Source organism: Scheffersomyces amazonensis (genome assembly GCF_036850825.1).
Source record: "Scheffersomyces amazonensis strain UFMG-HMD-26.3 chromosome Unknown RJT21scaffold_2, whole genome shotgun sequence".
Taxonomy (NCBI): Eukaryota; Fungi; Ascomycota; class Pichiomycetes; order Serinales; family Debaryomycetaceae; genus Scheffersomyces; species Scheffersomyces amazonensis.
The window spans coordinates 2965738-2981562 of record NW_027042742.1 but is presented as its reverse complement, the minus strand read 5'-3'; the positions used below and the strand labels follow the sequence as shown (position 1 = coordinate 2981562).

General features: G+C 34.1%; 6 protein-coding genes across 6 annotated transcripts; 4 read left to right on the top strand and 2 right to left on the bottom strand. All coding sequences in view use genetic code 12, as the record gives it.

Moving 5' to 3' along the window:
• Positions 1 to 1373: 1373 nt before the first annotated feature.
• RJT21DRAFT_139264 (uncharacterized protein) lies at positions 1374 to 4490 on the top strand (the record flags this gene model as incomplete). Its single annotated transcript, XM_064883340.1, has 1 exon — positions 1374 to 4490. One exon carries the CDS (start codon positions 1374 to 1376, stop codon positions 4401 to 4403), a length of 3030 nt encoding a protein of 1009 aa, XP_064740273.1. The 3' UTR covers positions 4404 to 4490.
• A 1395-nt stretch (positions 4491 to 5885) lies between these two features.
• RJT21DRAFT_28225 (uncharacterized protein) lies at positions 5886 to 10826 on the top strand. Its single transcript, XM_064884018.1, has one exon. It carries the CDS (start codon positions 6121 to 6123, stop codon positions 10396 to 10398), a length of 4278 nt encoding a protein of 1425 aa, XP_064740272.1. The 5' UTR covers positions 5886 to 6120; the 3' UTR covers positions 10399 to 10826.
• RJT21DRAFT_28226 (uncharacterized protein) lies at positions 10827 to 12058 on the top strand. Its single transcript, XM_064884019.1, has one exon. It carries the CDS (start codon positions 11255 to 11257, stop codon positions 12038 to 12040), a length of 786 nt encoding a protein of 261 aa, XP_064740271.1. The 5' UTR covers positions 10827 to 11254; the 3' UTR covers positions 12041 to 12058.
• An 18-nt stretch (positions 12059 to 12076) lies between these two features.
• RJT21DRAFT_83622 (peptide alpha-N-acetyltransferase) lies at positions 12077 to 12655 on the bottom strand (the record flags this gene model as incomplete). The annotated part of the gene is made up of 1 exon (XM_064885367.1): positions 12077 to 12655. The coding sequence occupies one exon, from the start codon at positions 12653 to 12655 to the stop codon at positions 12077 to 12079; it is 579 nt and encodes a 192-aa protein (XP_064740270.1).
• A 1097-nt stretch (positions 12656 to 13752) lies between these two features.
• FBA1 (fructose-bisphosphate aldolase) lies at positions 13753 to 14993 on the top strand. The gene has a single exon (XM_064881491.1). It carries the CDS (start codon positions 13842 to 13844, stop codon positions 14919 to 14921), a length of 1080 nt encoding a protein of 359 aa, XP_064740269.1. The 5' UTR covers positions 13753 to 13841; the 3' UTR covers positions 14922 to 14993.
• A 4-nt stretch (positions 14994 to 14997) lies between these two features.
• Positions 14998 to 15615, bottom strand: TIM12 (Tim12p). Its single transcript, XM_064881490.1, has one exon. It carries the CDS (start codon positions 15594 to 15596, stop codon positions 15108 to 15110), a length of 489 nt encoding a protein of 162 aa, XP_064740268.1. The 5' UTR covers positions 15597 to 15615; the 3' UTR covers positions 14998 to 15107.
• Between the last annotated feature and the right edge of the window lie 210 nt (positions 15616 to 15825).

The window sequence follows — 15825 nt, the reverse complement described above, 5'->3', positions numbered from 1 at the left end:
TATCTTAAATTAAGACAGCCAGGCTTTAGCAGTTGTAACTCAGTTGTAAAGCAGTCTAGACCTGGATGAAGACATATTCACTTATGATTCTTTTCCTTCCCTACTAAGATATGTACCGCATACAATAATAATATGCATTGAAACAATAGAAGAGAAAAATTAAGCAACCAACCTAAGCCGAACTAAAGCAATTAATACTTCTATTTACTTTTCTTAAGTTAGAATTATTTGGGCCCAATTGTATAGATTCATCTGGACTGCGCTCTTTTTCGAATTCCATATAGATTTTATATGTCTGGAATAACAGAACAGGGTGTTTTAAGCCTTCGGATTTTCATAACTCCCTGAATCGTCTTGGGGAATGGTTCTCGCACAGAAACAAATGCAGCATAAAATTAAAATTGACACATATTCTACGACATGTCTAGCGCCTGATTAGATTATTTAAGCAGAAAAGTACCGCCCAATCCAGTTCATCGAGTATCGAAGTTATGTTTTCGTATAATTCTAACATATATTTTTTTTTTTGTTTTATTGAGTATAATCTAATGATAAACTTTAGAGGCGAGAAATACAAGTTAAGTACGAGAAGCCCCGCGGCTTAAAACTTATACTTTATTCCATAAGATTTAATGTACAGAGGATTTTATCTTATGATCTAAAATGGAAAACGACCCAAAATTAATATTAAGGTGGCTGAGATGGCTATTACTAATAGAGTTCCCGCCTTGAACAAACTCAATATTCAACTTTGAATAGTTCGACCTTAATAAAATATTGTATGCACCCGTTGGATTTTACTTTTGTGTTCGTTGGTTATTCCTCGTTTGGAAATTCAGAAATATTTTCCAGTATTTTGTTTCTTTCCTTATAGGCTCGTAAAAATTTTCCCGATTTGCGAAAGTTTTCATAATTATTTTTAAAAAGCTATTTATGCACTAACACATTTTGAATTATCCACTTACTTCTGACAATGCCACAAGGGTTCTTCAAATAAATTCTGATCATAAGCAATCTGCTAGGTAACTTTATAATACTTACTACTTACTGTTAATCAAAATATTTTATGGAAGATTTAATGTAATTATTTCGCTGAACATTACTTTTTCTCGTCCATAAATTGCTGCAAAATATAAAAAATACTTCGATTTTTGGCGCACACTTGTGGAATTATTATGCTATAAAATAATATTTGGTTTACAAAGAATTGCACTATTTGCAAAAAAATATGTCTGTCTGTACTGGAAAATAATTCTACTGATCCGTTCATTGAATATGAGAAAAGCTTTTCTATTTAAACTAAACGATTTCCCTGTGGAATATCATACAAGTTTCATTCTAACATCCAAGTGCAATTATCTCATTCTAACAAAATGCGTTTTCTGAAAGTTCTTAGTTTCATTGCATTTACGTTGTCCCATTCATATGCGTTGTTTCAGCTAGTAATGGTAAACCAAGATAATGATCAGACATTATTAGGAATTACTCAATATACTGATGGAAATTACTACTTAGTGCCTAATCCTAGTTCCACAGATATATTTTCCTACGACGGTGAATCTGTACTCTCTGAAAGTGATTATTATTTAAATGTAAACGGTTATGATGATAGTTTAATATTTGCACCCACCTCAGATGCTAGTAATACATTTGCATTTCAAGATATAAATCTTTTTGAGGAGTTAGTTTCTAATGGTATTTCAATGTACTATCTTGTCACAACAGAATACGGTCCTGTTATCTCAACTGATGACGGTAGCGGTCAATATATTTCAGTGGCCATGATAACAATAGATGAACCTCCCCCAGCTTCTTCTTCACTGAGTTCTCTGTCCAGCTTTTCGTCAGATTCATCGTCCTATTTACCATCATCATCATCATCATCATCATCATCATCATCATCATCATCATCATCATCATCATCATCCTATTCACAATCCTCGAGTTCTCAATATTGTCAATCGACTGACCCTATTTACTACCTTCCTTCATCTGTAACTGGATTTTATTTACAGCTCAACCTAGACAATCTATATGCTTACTACAGCGGATCATCTTTGGTTTATGGATTCACTATTGATTTATCCGTAGGGGAATTACTATATGTACCTAGTATTAACACTGTCGATGGTTCTTCATCTTTACTTAGTTTTGTATACTCTGATGATCTGCAGAATACTGGATTTGCATATTATAAAGATGATTCAGATCAATTAATATTGACCTATTTAGGAAGTGATGTATTCTATTATTGTGACGATGGTGAGATACATACCCTGAATTATGGTGGATGTACAAACGTAAATCTTATTTTGATTGATGGAACTTATGGTGATGAAATTTATCTGGGTCCAACCACTTGCCCACTGCAGCTGTCATCTGACTCATCATCTTCATCCTACTCATCTTCATCCTACTCATCTTCATCCTACTCATCTTCATCCTACTTATCTTCATATTACTCATCTTCATCCTATACATCTTCATATTACTCATCTTCATCTTATTCGTTTTCATCCGAATCGTCATCATCGGCTTATTATTCACCTTCGGGCAATTCATTATCTTCAGTTTACTCTTCCTCAGAATATGTTTCTTCAGTATACTCTTCCCCAGAACACGCTTCTTCAGTATACTCTTCCTCAGAAATCTCATCCTCGTCTTATTCTTCTTCATTACCCGAAGAAGAAAGTGGTTCCTCAGCTTCAGACTCATACTTAAGTTCCTCAACAGTCGACTCATCTACTTCTCCAAGTCTAATTTCTAGTTCAAGTACAGTTCAATCTTCTTCAGAAATTTCTGGAAGTAGTTCACTTCTAATTGCATCGTCTACCACATTATCATCTGGGGAATCAACTGAGAATTCAAGTTCTTTTTCATTATCCTTCTCCTCAAGTTTTAGTACTTTGAGTTTCACATCAGAACCACAATCTCTGGATATTTCATCATCTTACTTTTCATTAAGTTCATCATTTAATTATTATGCCAACTCTACAACATCCTCATCTTCATTTTCAGGCATCCATACCTCTTGGACTTCATCAGATTCATTGATATCTTCCACTACTGGTAGTTCAACCCTTAATACTCTGGGAAGTGATGCCTCCAGCACTTCTGAAAATTCCTCGAATACCTCCACTTCTTCAACAACTCAATCTTCAGAGAGTCTGTCAATTGTTACATCTCCGTCAACTAATTTTACATCAGGTAGCAGTGTCTCCAATGGTGTGAGCTCGTTTGTACTTACTTCCCTATCGCCATCTTCTTCTGAATCAGAATCTCCAACTCAAACTACTTTCACTTTCCAGATCACTGCTGTAGCTAATCCTCCAAATACTTTTCAAGAGGATCTCACGTTGGATAACCACAATATTATCTTAGAAGATACAAACGGTCCATTATTTGAGTTGACACTCCCAGGTGGTTACATCACTATCGCCGGGTTATACTTTGAAGCTGACGAATCTAATGGTATCTACTTGAGTGATTCGCCTTTCGGTGGATGGCTGTTCGTCGGAGATCCTATCTTATCGTTGGAAGGTTTCGGAACCGAGTTCTTCATCTGTCCCGAGCAATCTGTTCCTTTGCAACTCTCCCTGATTGCATCTGACTGTGTTGTTGGTGAGTTACATATATTAGAGGCAGCACCACCATCCACTAGTTCTACCACCAACTCACAGTCGCCCAGTTCGGGTGCTACCAGCACCAGTTCGGGTACTACCAGCACCAGTTCAACTACCAGTAATGCATCCACTGGAATATCTCCCGATACAACTTCTTCTTCCAGCTCTGGATCAACTATAACTACCACCTACACTTCCAATGAAATTGTTACTATAACTCAATGTCCAGCCACTGTCACAAACTGTCCTTTGAATTCAATCAAGACCATTACAATTCCTCATACCATCACTACTACTTACTGTCCTGAGTCAGGTGTTACTCAGCCTACTTTAACTTCTACTTATACCTCCCACGTCACTGAAGTCGAGGGTACAGTGACTAAGGAAGTAGTGCGTACTTTCACCACCACTTACTGTCCTGAGTCGGGTCAACCACAACCTGTTGAGACGACATCTACATCAGTAGAAACTCAAGTTAGTGGTAAACAGACGGTTATTGTTACACATGTGATCACCCAGACTATTGGAAGCTTAATTCCAACATCTTATACATCGTATGAAGCACTCGAAGTCACTGTCGGAAATGGAGGTGCTAAATCTGTAGCCACCATCACTGTTCCAAATGTTGTTAGTACTGCTACTTTTGAAGCTGTTAGCAAAACTCCACTTGTTTCTTATGCAGCCTCAACTGGGCCAAACATTTCAGTATTTAACGGCGCGCACAAGCTTCTTGGATCTTTAAGTTCTTTAATTTTTTCGTTTATATTAGCTTTTCTTTAGTTTAAATTGTTAGTTGTTTTCTCCTTTCATTTCAGCATGATTGGAGTGATTTATTTCTACAACCATTTTCTACAAAAGTTCTTTGACTACAAACATTTTGTGATATTATTTAGATCAATCATGTGGTCTCGTTCCTCGATTATTAAGAAGATCAAGACTTATATCATGTACTACCTTTATAATTCCATTATATCGTTTCCTACTTCTGTATATAATTTGTTGTATTCGTAAAATTTAATTGAATATTTTTTTTTAGGGTTGGTCTCATGCATAAAAAATACGAGATTCATCAAAAAAGGTTACAACTAAACGACCAGTCTGTGGAGGTGAACAATTTATTTGCATAGTGCAATTACTAAATTTACCTACAGGTTCCATTTTTAATTATTTTCTTCTAACGCAATACATGAAACACGCTACAAAGTGAATATATCGCTGAACTCCAACACACTTCAGTAAATATTTGTAACTTTGTTATCCACTCATTATCATTGTATTATTAGCAGATTGTCGAGGTTATGCTAATTTCATAGTCCCTTTAGAACGGGAAAAACTCAGATCATAACAGTTGTAATTTTGAGTCATACGAAACTAGACTGTTTGTTGATGTATCAATCCTTTGATGCTCATAGTCAAAGTTGATCCTAGATAGAATTAATATGCTTATTATATATCGGCAAAACAAGGAAAACATTTGATTACTTTGCAAATACCAGCCAATTAGCACTTGGATAATGCTGAAGGTGAGACTTTTTAGGCTCAGGAGCAAATTACATGTATAGAAAACTACGACGCTGCCCAAAATTTAACATGCACCTTATAACCCCGTCACAACGTATGTCGCCTATTGTTTGTATTGTGGAAAAAATTATCCGAAAGATTTGAAGATAATTGAACAATATGGGAGCATAAAAAATATCTCAAATAATTTAAGTAGAATATCATTTTTAACGCCTAAGAGTATTTACAGAATCCTTATAATTAAGCCTCCAGACAGTAATTTTCTTCGTTAAGCATCAATAAATTTTATGTATATATCTTTAACAACAGTTATAAACTTAAAAAAAACCAAATATTTTAATGAACTCTAAGGGTATGACATGGTTATCCGCAAGCCATGCCATATGAAGACAAGTATTCTACTTTCAAATCTTATAGTTGAAAAGTAATTTAGTTCACTACTGAATGGAAAGTAGTTCTTATCGGCATTAGTTTCACAAATTAGATAATTGAGTCGTGCCCGCATTTTAAGCTTTTGTCGCGCATATTTATATTTTTGTAATAGCTTCCTAATCTGAATTTAAAAATTTTACAAAATATTTATTCACACATTTCAAATTCAACCAATTTTATATTTTGACTATCCAAAAAGGGTTCTTAAGATAGACTTTGCTCCAAATAAACAAGTTCGTATATACAAACATAATTATAGAATCTCTAGAGCCGCTAACATTGAGAAGAAAAATTGCCATGATTTAAGAAAATTTTTTTCCTAGTAATCTAATTGATCGATAAACAGGATGTTAAAAAATATTCTTTTTATTTTGATGCAAACTTCGCATTACAAAATGATGCAAAAATAAACGTCAAAATTGAAAAAATATTGGCGGTATTTAGAAAACAAATTGGCATGAATAATGCTTCCTAAAACTATAAATATGATTATTTACCATTATTTATCTCTGAAATCAGGTTTTGGCTTTGAATTATTAACAAAATGAATTTAGAAATTCTTGGATTTCTTTGGTTTTTGGCCGTTGCTTTGTCTGATGCAAATGTTTACTTTCAGCTTGCGATGGTCGATACGACTACCTATCAACAGACATTATTAGGACTCATGCTATTCCCTGATGGTAGTTACTACCTAGTACCAAATTCTGCCTCTCAAGATACATTTTATTATGATAATCTGAACGGTTACTTATATTCTGAAAGTGGATTAATTTGTGAGTTAGGTGGGGAAGATGGGGATATTACTTTCGTCCAGGACGGGGCTGTCCAATTTGTGTTCACACAAGAAGATGGTTATGATGTTTTGTCTTTTGAAGGACAATACACATTTTATGTTAATAGTAATGAAATATCGCTTGGCGATACTAGTGGTGAGGCAGTTCTTATAGCTCAGGTTCAGCCAAACACTCCTCTGCCAAGCTCATCTTCCTTAAGTTCATCATCGTCTTATTCTGAATCATCGTCTTATTCTGAATCATCGTCTTATTCTGAATCATCGTCTTATTCTGAATCATCGTCTTATTCTGAATCATCGTCTTATTCTGAATCATCGTCTTATTCTGAATCATCATCCTATTCAGCATCATCTAGTGCTGATTACTGTTTATCAACTGATCCTATATATTACATTCCGTCATCTGTGTCAGGCTTTTACTTGCTCGCATCTACTAATAACGAGTATACGTATTTCGAAGCCACGGTTGTGAAAAGAGATGTCCCTCAAATATATGGATTTAGTCTTGATTTATCAACAGGAGATTTATTATTCGTAAATGATATTACTTCTTCTCCTGGAGATACTACCGGTATTCTATTAGACTTTCTTAACTCGGATGATACTTTGAATACCGATTTCGGATATATTAAAGATGATTATAATCAATTGATATTGACATATTCAGGAAGTGATATATTCTATCTTTGTAATTCTGGTGCTACTATAGAAATTGACAATTACGAAGGATGTGCTGCAACAAATCTTGTTTTGATTGATGGAACCTATGGGTCCAATACTTACACTGGACCAACCAATTGTCCTCTGGCACTGTTGTATTCGTCAACATTCTCTTCATCATATCAAGCTTCATCATCCGATGTACCTACATCATCCTACTCAGATTCTTCATCTTATTCGGCATCATCCTATTCACAATCCTCGAATTCTCAATATTGTCAATCGACTGATCCTATTTACTACCTCCCTTCGTCTATAACTGGATTTAATTTAGAAGTGGCCGGCAATCCAGTAATTTTTGGATACGTCGACTTGGCAAATCCGGATTTTCAAGTTATTGCATTCAGTCTTGACTTGTCTGTAGGGGAATTGCTATACGATACTAACATCACGACTTTGAATGCTGCTGGTACTGCTGGAAGTAATTTAGACTTTGCTTCACAAGATGATACACAGAATACTGGATATAGTTACTATAGAGACAATCTGGGTAAGTTAGTGTTAGCAAAAGGAACTCAAGTGTTTCTCGCCTGTAATGGTGGGGACCGTGTAAGCTTTGAATCTGATTCGGGTTGCTCAGGCATTTTAATCTATTTGGTTGGAGGAACTTACGGAGAAGAGATATATACTGGGCCGGAAGTTGAATGCCCACAGCCACTGCTGTATCTGTCGTCAACATACTCTTCATCATATTCAGATTCATCATATTCAGATTCTACATCATCTTTAGATTCTTCATCCGATTCACCTACTTCATCGCACTCAGCTTCATCATCATCCTATTCGGCATCATCCTATTCGGCATCATCTTATTCACCATCATCTTATTCACCATCATCTTATTCACCATCATCTTATTCACCATCATCTTATTCACCTTCTTCTAGTTCTCAATATTGTCAATCAACTGATACAATCTACTATGTTCCATCCTCTATAACTAACTTTTACTTGCAGGTTTCTGCAAATGATGATTATGCCTATTATGACATTGTATTAGCTATGCCTTCTAAAGCAAAAAAGGACAAAATAGAGAAAAGAGATCTGATTATCATCACAGTTTGTGCATTTAGTCTTGACTTATCATCAGGGGAATTGTTATATAATTCTGATATTAATTCCGCTCCTGGAGATGTTGAAGGTTCACTTAATTTCCTTGACTTACAAGATGAACAGAATACTGGATTTGGTTATATCAGAGATAATTCAAATCAATTGCTATTGACATATTCAGGAAGTAGTGTTTTCTATGTCTGTGAAGATGGTGCTAGCATAGAAACACTGGATATTGGTGGCTGTTTACCCACAAATCTTACTTTGATTGATGGTACTAATGGGGATAATGTTTACATTGGACCAACTGATTGTCCCCTCCCTCTGGAATCCTATTCAGCATCCTATTCAGCATCATATTCCGCATCATATTCAGAATCATATTCAGAATCCTATTCAGAATCATATTCAGAATCCTATTCAGAATCATATTCAGAATCCTATTCAGAATCCAGCTCTGCTTACTCCTCTTCTTCCTCAAATCATGAATCCAGCTCAGTCTATTCATCGAGCTTAATTCCAAGTTCTTTAACAAGCTCTTCTGAAAGTGTGTCATCTATACCATATTCGTCAATCAGTACACTTTATAGTTCCAGTTCATATCCTGAATCTTTGGATTTATCAAGTTCTGTTTCAACTTCTGGTGTAGCATATTCATCCTCATCGTATAGTACCTTAAGTGTCACTTCAGAATCTGAGTCTTCCAGGTCTTCCAGTGCCTTTTTATCATCCTTTTACACTTCACCAACTTCAGAATTTCTGTCATCGTTTTATTACTATGCCAATTCTACAAGTTCATCATACAGCACTCATCCAACAACATCAGTTGTATCCTCAGAATTATCGTCTCTGTCATCTACAACAGATACCAATATTTCTTCGTCTTTAACACAAGCAAATGTTTCTTCACTTTTATCACAAACTTCTTCTTCAAATGAATCATCCGAAAACTTTTCAACTGTTGCTTCTCTGTCTACTGGTCTGACATTCGCTAGCGGTGCCTCCAATGGCGTGAGCTCGTTTGTGCCCACTTCCCTGTCGCCATATTCTTCTGAATCGGAATCTCCAACTCAAACTACTTTCACTTTCCAGATCACTGCTGTAGCTAATCCTCCAAACACCTTCAGAGAATTTCTCACGTTGGATAACCACAATATTATCTTAGAAGATACAAACGGTCCATTATTTGAGTTGACACTCCCAGGTGGTTACATCACTATCGCCGGGTTATACTTTGAAGCTGACGAATCTAATGGTATCTACTTGAGTGATTCGCCTTTCGGTGGATGGCTGTTCGTCGGAGATCCTATCTTATCGTTGGAAGGTTTCGGAACCGAGTTCTACATCTGTCCCGAGCAATCTGTTCCTTTGCAACTCTCTCTGATTGCATCTGACTGTGTTGTTGGTGAGTTACACATTTTAGAGGCAGCACCACCATCCACTAGTTCTACCACCAACTCACAGTCGCCCAGTTCGGGTACTACCAGCACCAGTTCGGGTACTACCAGCACCAGTTCGGGTACTACCAGCACCAGTTCAACTACCAGTAATGCATCCACTGGAATATCTCCCGATACAACTTCTTCTTCCAGCTCTGGATCAACTATAACTACCACCTACACTTCCAATGAAATTGTTACTATAACTCAATGTCCAGCCACTGTCACAAACTGTCCTTTGAATTCAATCAAGACCATTACAATTCCTCATACCATCACTACTACTTACTGTCCTGAGTCAGGTGTTACTCAGCCTACTTTAACTTCTACTTATACCTCCCACGTCACTGAAGTCGAGGGTACAGTGACTAAGGAAGTAGTGCGTACTTTCACCACCACTTACTGTCCTGAGTCGGGTCAACCACAACCTGTTGAGACGACATCTACATCAGTAGAAACTCAAGTTAGTGGTAAACAGACGGTTATTGTTACACATGTGATCACCCAGACTATTGGAAGCTTAATTCCAACATCTTATACATCGTATGAAGCACTCGAAGTCACTGTCGGAAAAGCAGGTATCAATAATGTTGCTACAATAACTGTTCCTAATGTTATTACTACTGCTACATTTGAAAGCTTAAATACAACAGCTACTGGTTCTTTGAATGAGGAGTACAACAGTGGAGCACAAAATACAGTTAGCGAATCACCCATTTCTCTATTACACAGCACATTACTAACAGCTAACAGTGGTCACTCAGTACACCGTAAGTTCGGTTATTTGGTGTTTGTTATTCTTTTAGCGCTTTTTTAAATGGAAGCTCAACTGTTAACTTCGGAGTATTTACTCCTCTTTAGTTCACGTTGTATTGGTTCCAAATAACTATTTGAACTTTTATCAGTCATAGTTTTATTATATTAATTTGTTATGTTGCTGTTTCTAAGCAATCTTTTGTAGAATTTACTTATGAATAAAAACTAAAATACTGTAATAAATAAAAAGTCCTACAAAGTTTCAAGTTCTAGGCGCACTTATAATATATGCAGAAATTCTATTTAAAACATAAATAGATTTTGCATTATAGCCTTTGCGTTTAAAGCTTAATACAGAATTAAAATATTCGCATGGCTTCCCCGCAATTCTCTTTCAACCAAAATGTATCACTACGTATATCTACTAATTTGCAATACGATACTCTCTATACAATACACTTATACTCGAACTATAGATCGAACATTTAATATGTCTTACGATAAATAAAAGCCCTCATACTTTGACAGTGTTAAATGTTTCAGCAAAAAATATTTAAGGCACCTGTCTCATCTTTGTGCAGATACCAAACATTCTATTTTGTCTTGGCTAGTTTGTGTGGGGGGTGTAATTTTACTTTGTTTGATGTAAAAGTAGGCAGGATCGTGAAACTGAACAATATATGATTACGTTAGTTGTTTTATTATGAAATAACAACTTTTATCTTAACGAATTAAAGTATCCGATTTATACTTAAATTTGAATTTAGGCGTTAAAAGATAAAGCAGAAAATCTAATAGTCTTATGCTTGATAGCACGACATTAAATATTTAATAAAGAGGAGTATATATTTAAGGTGTCGAAAAGACGATTTCATTTATTTGAGATTAAATTTGAATAGAATACTTCAATATTTTTGATGTTGGGGTTAACTTATATGTTATTTCCAAGAGAAGTTGGAGGAATCCGACTTCCACTATCACCTAAGGATGAAAAGGTGAGTTACATTGGTGACGATTACTTTAACTGGGCGGCAGACAAAACATCGAAAGAAGAAGAAGAAGAAGAGGAGGAGGATGACGATATTTATATTTCAATTGAGGATGTACCACTTGTTGAATTCTCTCTAATTGAAACAGGAATACTTTTCCTAACACTAATATTCACTAAAAGATTTCAAGTATTAGATTTTTTTATCTACAGTTATTTTGAACTATTACTATTATTACCAGCATTTGCACTATCTATTCTATGGTATATAAATCTAACTTATATTTCCAAGTCGGTTTTCACTCAATTCATGTATATTACTACCGGATTAACTTTCCAATATTATCTAATAATTATTTTTAATCGATTCATTATTGATGTTAATCATGGCTTCATAATAATTTGTTTCATTAATTTTGTTTATGCTGTACACGATATAATCCGTTATATATACAAGAAACGATGGATTAAGAAAGGTACTAACAGCAACAAAGCAACAGAGTATTCAAATACATTCTGTTTAGCATTTGTCAGTTGTTATATTGGATGGGAGATTCTTTTGTTTAAATTGGCACACCATATAATATTAACGAATGAAGAATATTTAATGAGTTATTTATTCCCATTAACTATATTATTTGTAATTGAATTACTTGATGAAGAATATGAGGATAATGATTCATTTGAATACTGTAATGAAATAATGCTTGTATAGATGTATAATGAATTAATATAATTACCATAGATTTGGTTAACTTTCTAATTGTGGCAAGAATGCAATTCTGGTAGTTGATTTATCAGAAATTGGTAAGATTAATCTAAATGCATCATGCGTATTTAGATAATATCTATAAAGTCTTTTGGTCTTTAAAAATCCCAAATTTTCATATAATTTAATAGCTCCAATATTAATTACTTCAGTTTCTAACATAATTTCATCTATTTGATCCCAATTTATCATTTTGTCAATAGTTAATTTGACTAAATTCTTTCCAATTCCTAATTTTCTAAAACTTGGATCAATAACTACCATACCAATATAACCTCTCATTCTAACATTTCGGTGAGGTTCTACTTTTGAGATTATCACACCTATAATATTATGATCATTTGGTTTAGGTTGTCGTACTATAAAACAATATTGAGGCCATGTATTAAGGAAATACCAATAAACATATATTGAGTATGGTTCTGATAAGTGTTGACTTACTAGATGAGATATTTGATTAAATTGTTCTTGATTTGAAGCATCAAATTGATGATACTCAAGATTATCTATGACAGTAATAAGAGAAGAATTGTCATCCTTTAAATTATCTGAACTTGACATAATGTCAAATGGAATATATATATTCTTAATGAATTTACTACATATATATATATATATTTGATTCTGATATTAGTGAAAATTATTCGACTGTTAAGTATTGACGCATGGATGTTTATGTTTATATGGGTAGATGTTTGGATGTAGTCAGATCATGAGGAGAATGCAAAAATGTGAAGGTATTTTGTGCGGCATTTATTATAGGTTTGAAACAATCATGTGACAACAATTTTGGTCGTGCACTATCCTATTCGGATGGACGCTGATTTTGCCCGGCGGTTTTAATAGGAATTAACTTAGTTAAGCATATGCTCTGAATTGAGGGAAATGGAAATAGACTTTAAGCTCGGCGGTTTTATCATAGTGTTGTATTATGAAAATTACCCCATACTTATTCAATTAACGAATCAACGGGAATAGGTATGTATAGTAAAGTTCTCAAGGAAGGAAATGGCCGAGCTGCAGGCTGAAAAATTCCCTATTTTTCCTTTAGCGGGTGAGACCAGACCCGGATCAATGTGGTCCCCAGAATTGCGGTAAGTGATTAAGGGTCAGAGACCAGAATAATTAATAGAGTAATATATATTGTAACATTTAGCGTAAATACATTAACAGATTAATATGAAAATTAATAAAGGATAATACGGATAATAATATATAGTATACTAAATAACCGAAACATTAATTTACGGAATCATTATATAGTTAAAAACGATATTCGCTAATTAACAGTAGTCATCTCAGTAGTATGATTCATTATACTGGCAAATAAATAAAATTTAATATTATATTAAAAAAAAAAAAACAATATAGACATCATTTGCGACAATTTACCGATGCATATAACAGCAACTACTCACCTATTATTCTAATTATTCTAATTAACCTATACTAACCATGCTCATGATGAATTTAAAGCAATCGGCCCAGTTACCGTCCCCTAAACCATCAGCCAGGTGCAAAAAAACTCCGATGGACAATAAGGTGACGCACGCCGAATCTCTCACTAAAAAAAAAAAATGAATTTAAATTAAATTGAACCAGGTGAGTGGACGATGTAATCGCATACCAACAAATTTTACTATATATATTTAAGTTGATGCCTCGTTTGGTAATTTGTTAACAATTCGTTTTTTTATTTAATTCTATTAAATCAATTATAGTCAATTAATTAATTTATATATATATAATGTCTCCTCCAGCAGTTCTTTCTAAATCCGGTGTTATTTACGGTGATGATGTTAGAGATTTATTTCTCTATGCTCAAGAAAAGGGATTTGCTATTCCTGCCATTAATGTTACTTCTTCTTCAACTGTTGTTGCTGCTTTAGAAGCTGCAAGAGATAATAAATCTCCAATTATTTTACAAACTTCTCAAGGTGGTGCTGCTTATTTTGCTGGTAAAGGTGTTGCCAATAAGAATCAAGAAGCTTCAATTGCTGGTTCTATTGCTGCTGCTCATTATATTAGATCAATTGCTCCAACTTATGGTATCCCAGTTGTTTTACATACTGATCATTGTGCTAAAAAATTATTAGAATGGTTTGATGGTATGTTAGCTGAAGATGAAAAATTCTTTAAAGAACATGGTACTCCATTATTTTCATCTCATATGTTAGATTTATCTGAAGAATCTGATGATGAAAATATTGCTACTTGTGTTAAATATTTCACTAGAATGGCTAAATTAAACCAATGGTTAGAAATGGAAATTGGTATTACTGGTGGTGAAGAAGATGGTGTTAATAATGAACATGTTCAAAAGGAATCCCTTTATACTTTACCAGAAACTGTTTTTAAAGTTTACGAAGGTTTACACCCAATTTCTCCAAACTTTTCCATTGCTGCTGCTTTCGGTAATGTTCATGGTGTTTATAAACCAGGTAATGTTCAATTAAAACCAGAAATTTTAGGTGATCATCAATCTTATGCTAAGAAACAAATTGGTTCTAAATCTAACCACCCACTTTTCTTAGTTTTCCATGGTGGATCTGGTTCAACTCAAGAAGAATTCGATACTGCTATTAAGAATGGTGTTGTTAAGGTCAATTTAGATACTGATTGTCAATATGCTTATTTGACCGGTATTAGAGATTACGTCTTAAACAAGAAGGATTACATCTTATCTCAAGTTGGTAACCCAGATGGTGATGATAAACCAAACAAGAAATACTTTGATCCAAGAGTTTGGGTTAGAGAAGGTGAAAAGACTATGAGTGCTAGAATTACTGAAGCTTTAGCCATCTTCCACACCAAAAATCAATTATAATTTCAGATTAATTTGTTTCCTATGAATTAGTTATATTTACATACATTCATATATCTATAACTTAAATATAATTAGCTTTCTATCTATGTACATTATAAAACAGTAAATATTATTGTCTCTGTTTTCCTTTTATTTTATTTTCTGTTCTTTTCTTTCTTTCTTTCTTTCTTTGTTTGGCATTAATCATTAATTCTCATCTCTTACATTATCTCTTAGTATAGTTTGAACTTTTTCATAATCGGGCATAACAGTATAAGGATTAAGTCTTTTATTAGTAAATTCATTCCCTATTGCCAAATTAGTCTTAACATATTTAGAAACACATCGATCTATACAACTTTGTTCTCCAGTATTTAAATCTCCTTCACTATAATGATGTTGTAAGCACTTAGTTTGACACAGACTGAGCATTCGATTAAAAGTACTAGCTTGAGCAATGAATTGAACTTCTGCAATTTTGATCTTTTCAGGATCCACAGACGCAGTTCCGTACTGGGAAGTATTCCCTATAAATAATGACATGGATAGAAATGACGTACGTACTGGTAGAGTTACCTGTTGGTTCACTACACCCACTACAGTTTGGGTGAAAGTTAGTGGAAATTTTTTTTTTACTGAGCTTAACTTTCTTCGAGCCTCACCACAAAAAAAAAGTACAGTATCATACACAGGCATCGAAGCTGTGAAAAGTTCACTACCGGGGATTACGAAACAGACAGACAATTATCTGAATATCACTATAGTTTTTATAAGATAGCTTATAAAAAATCTTTACTAGGTACTGATAGTATATATTTATATTCATATCCATATTTATATTCGTATTCGTATTCATATTCACAGTCACATTCATATAATTATTTAATCAGACAATTGTGAAACTATTCATATTCATCCATTACCT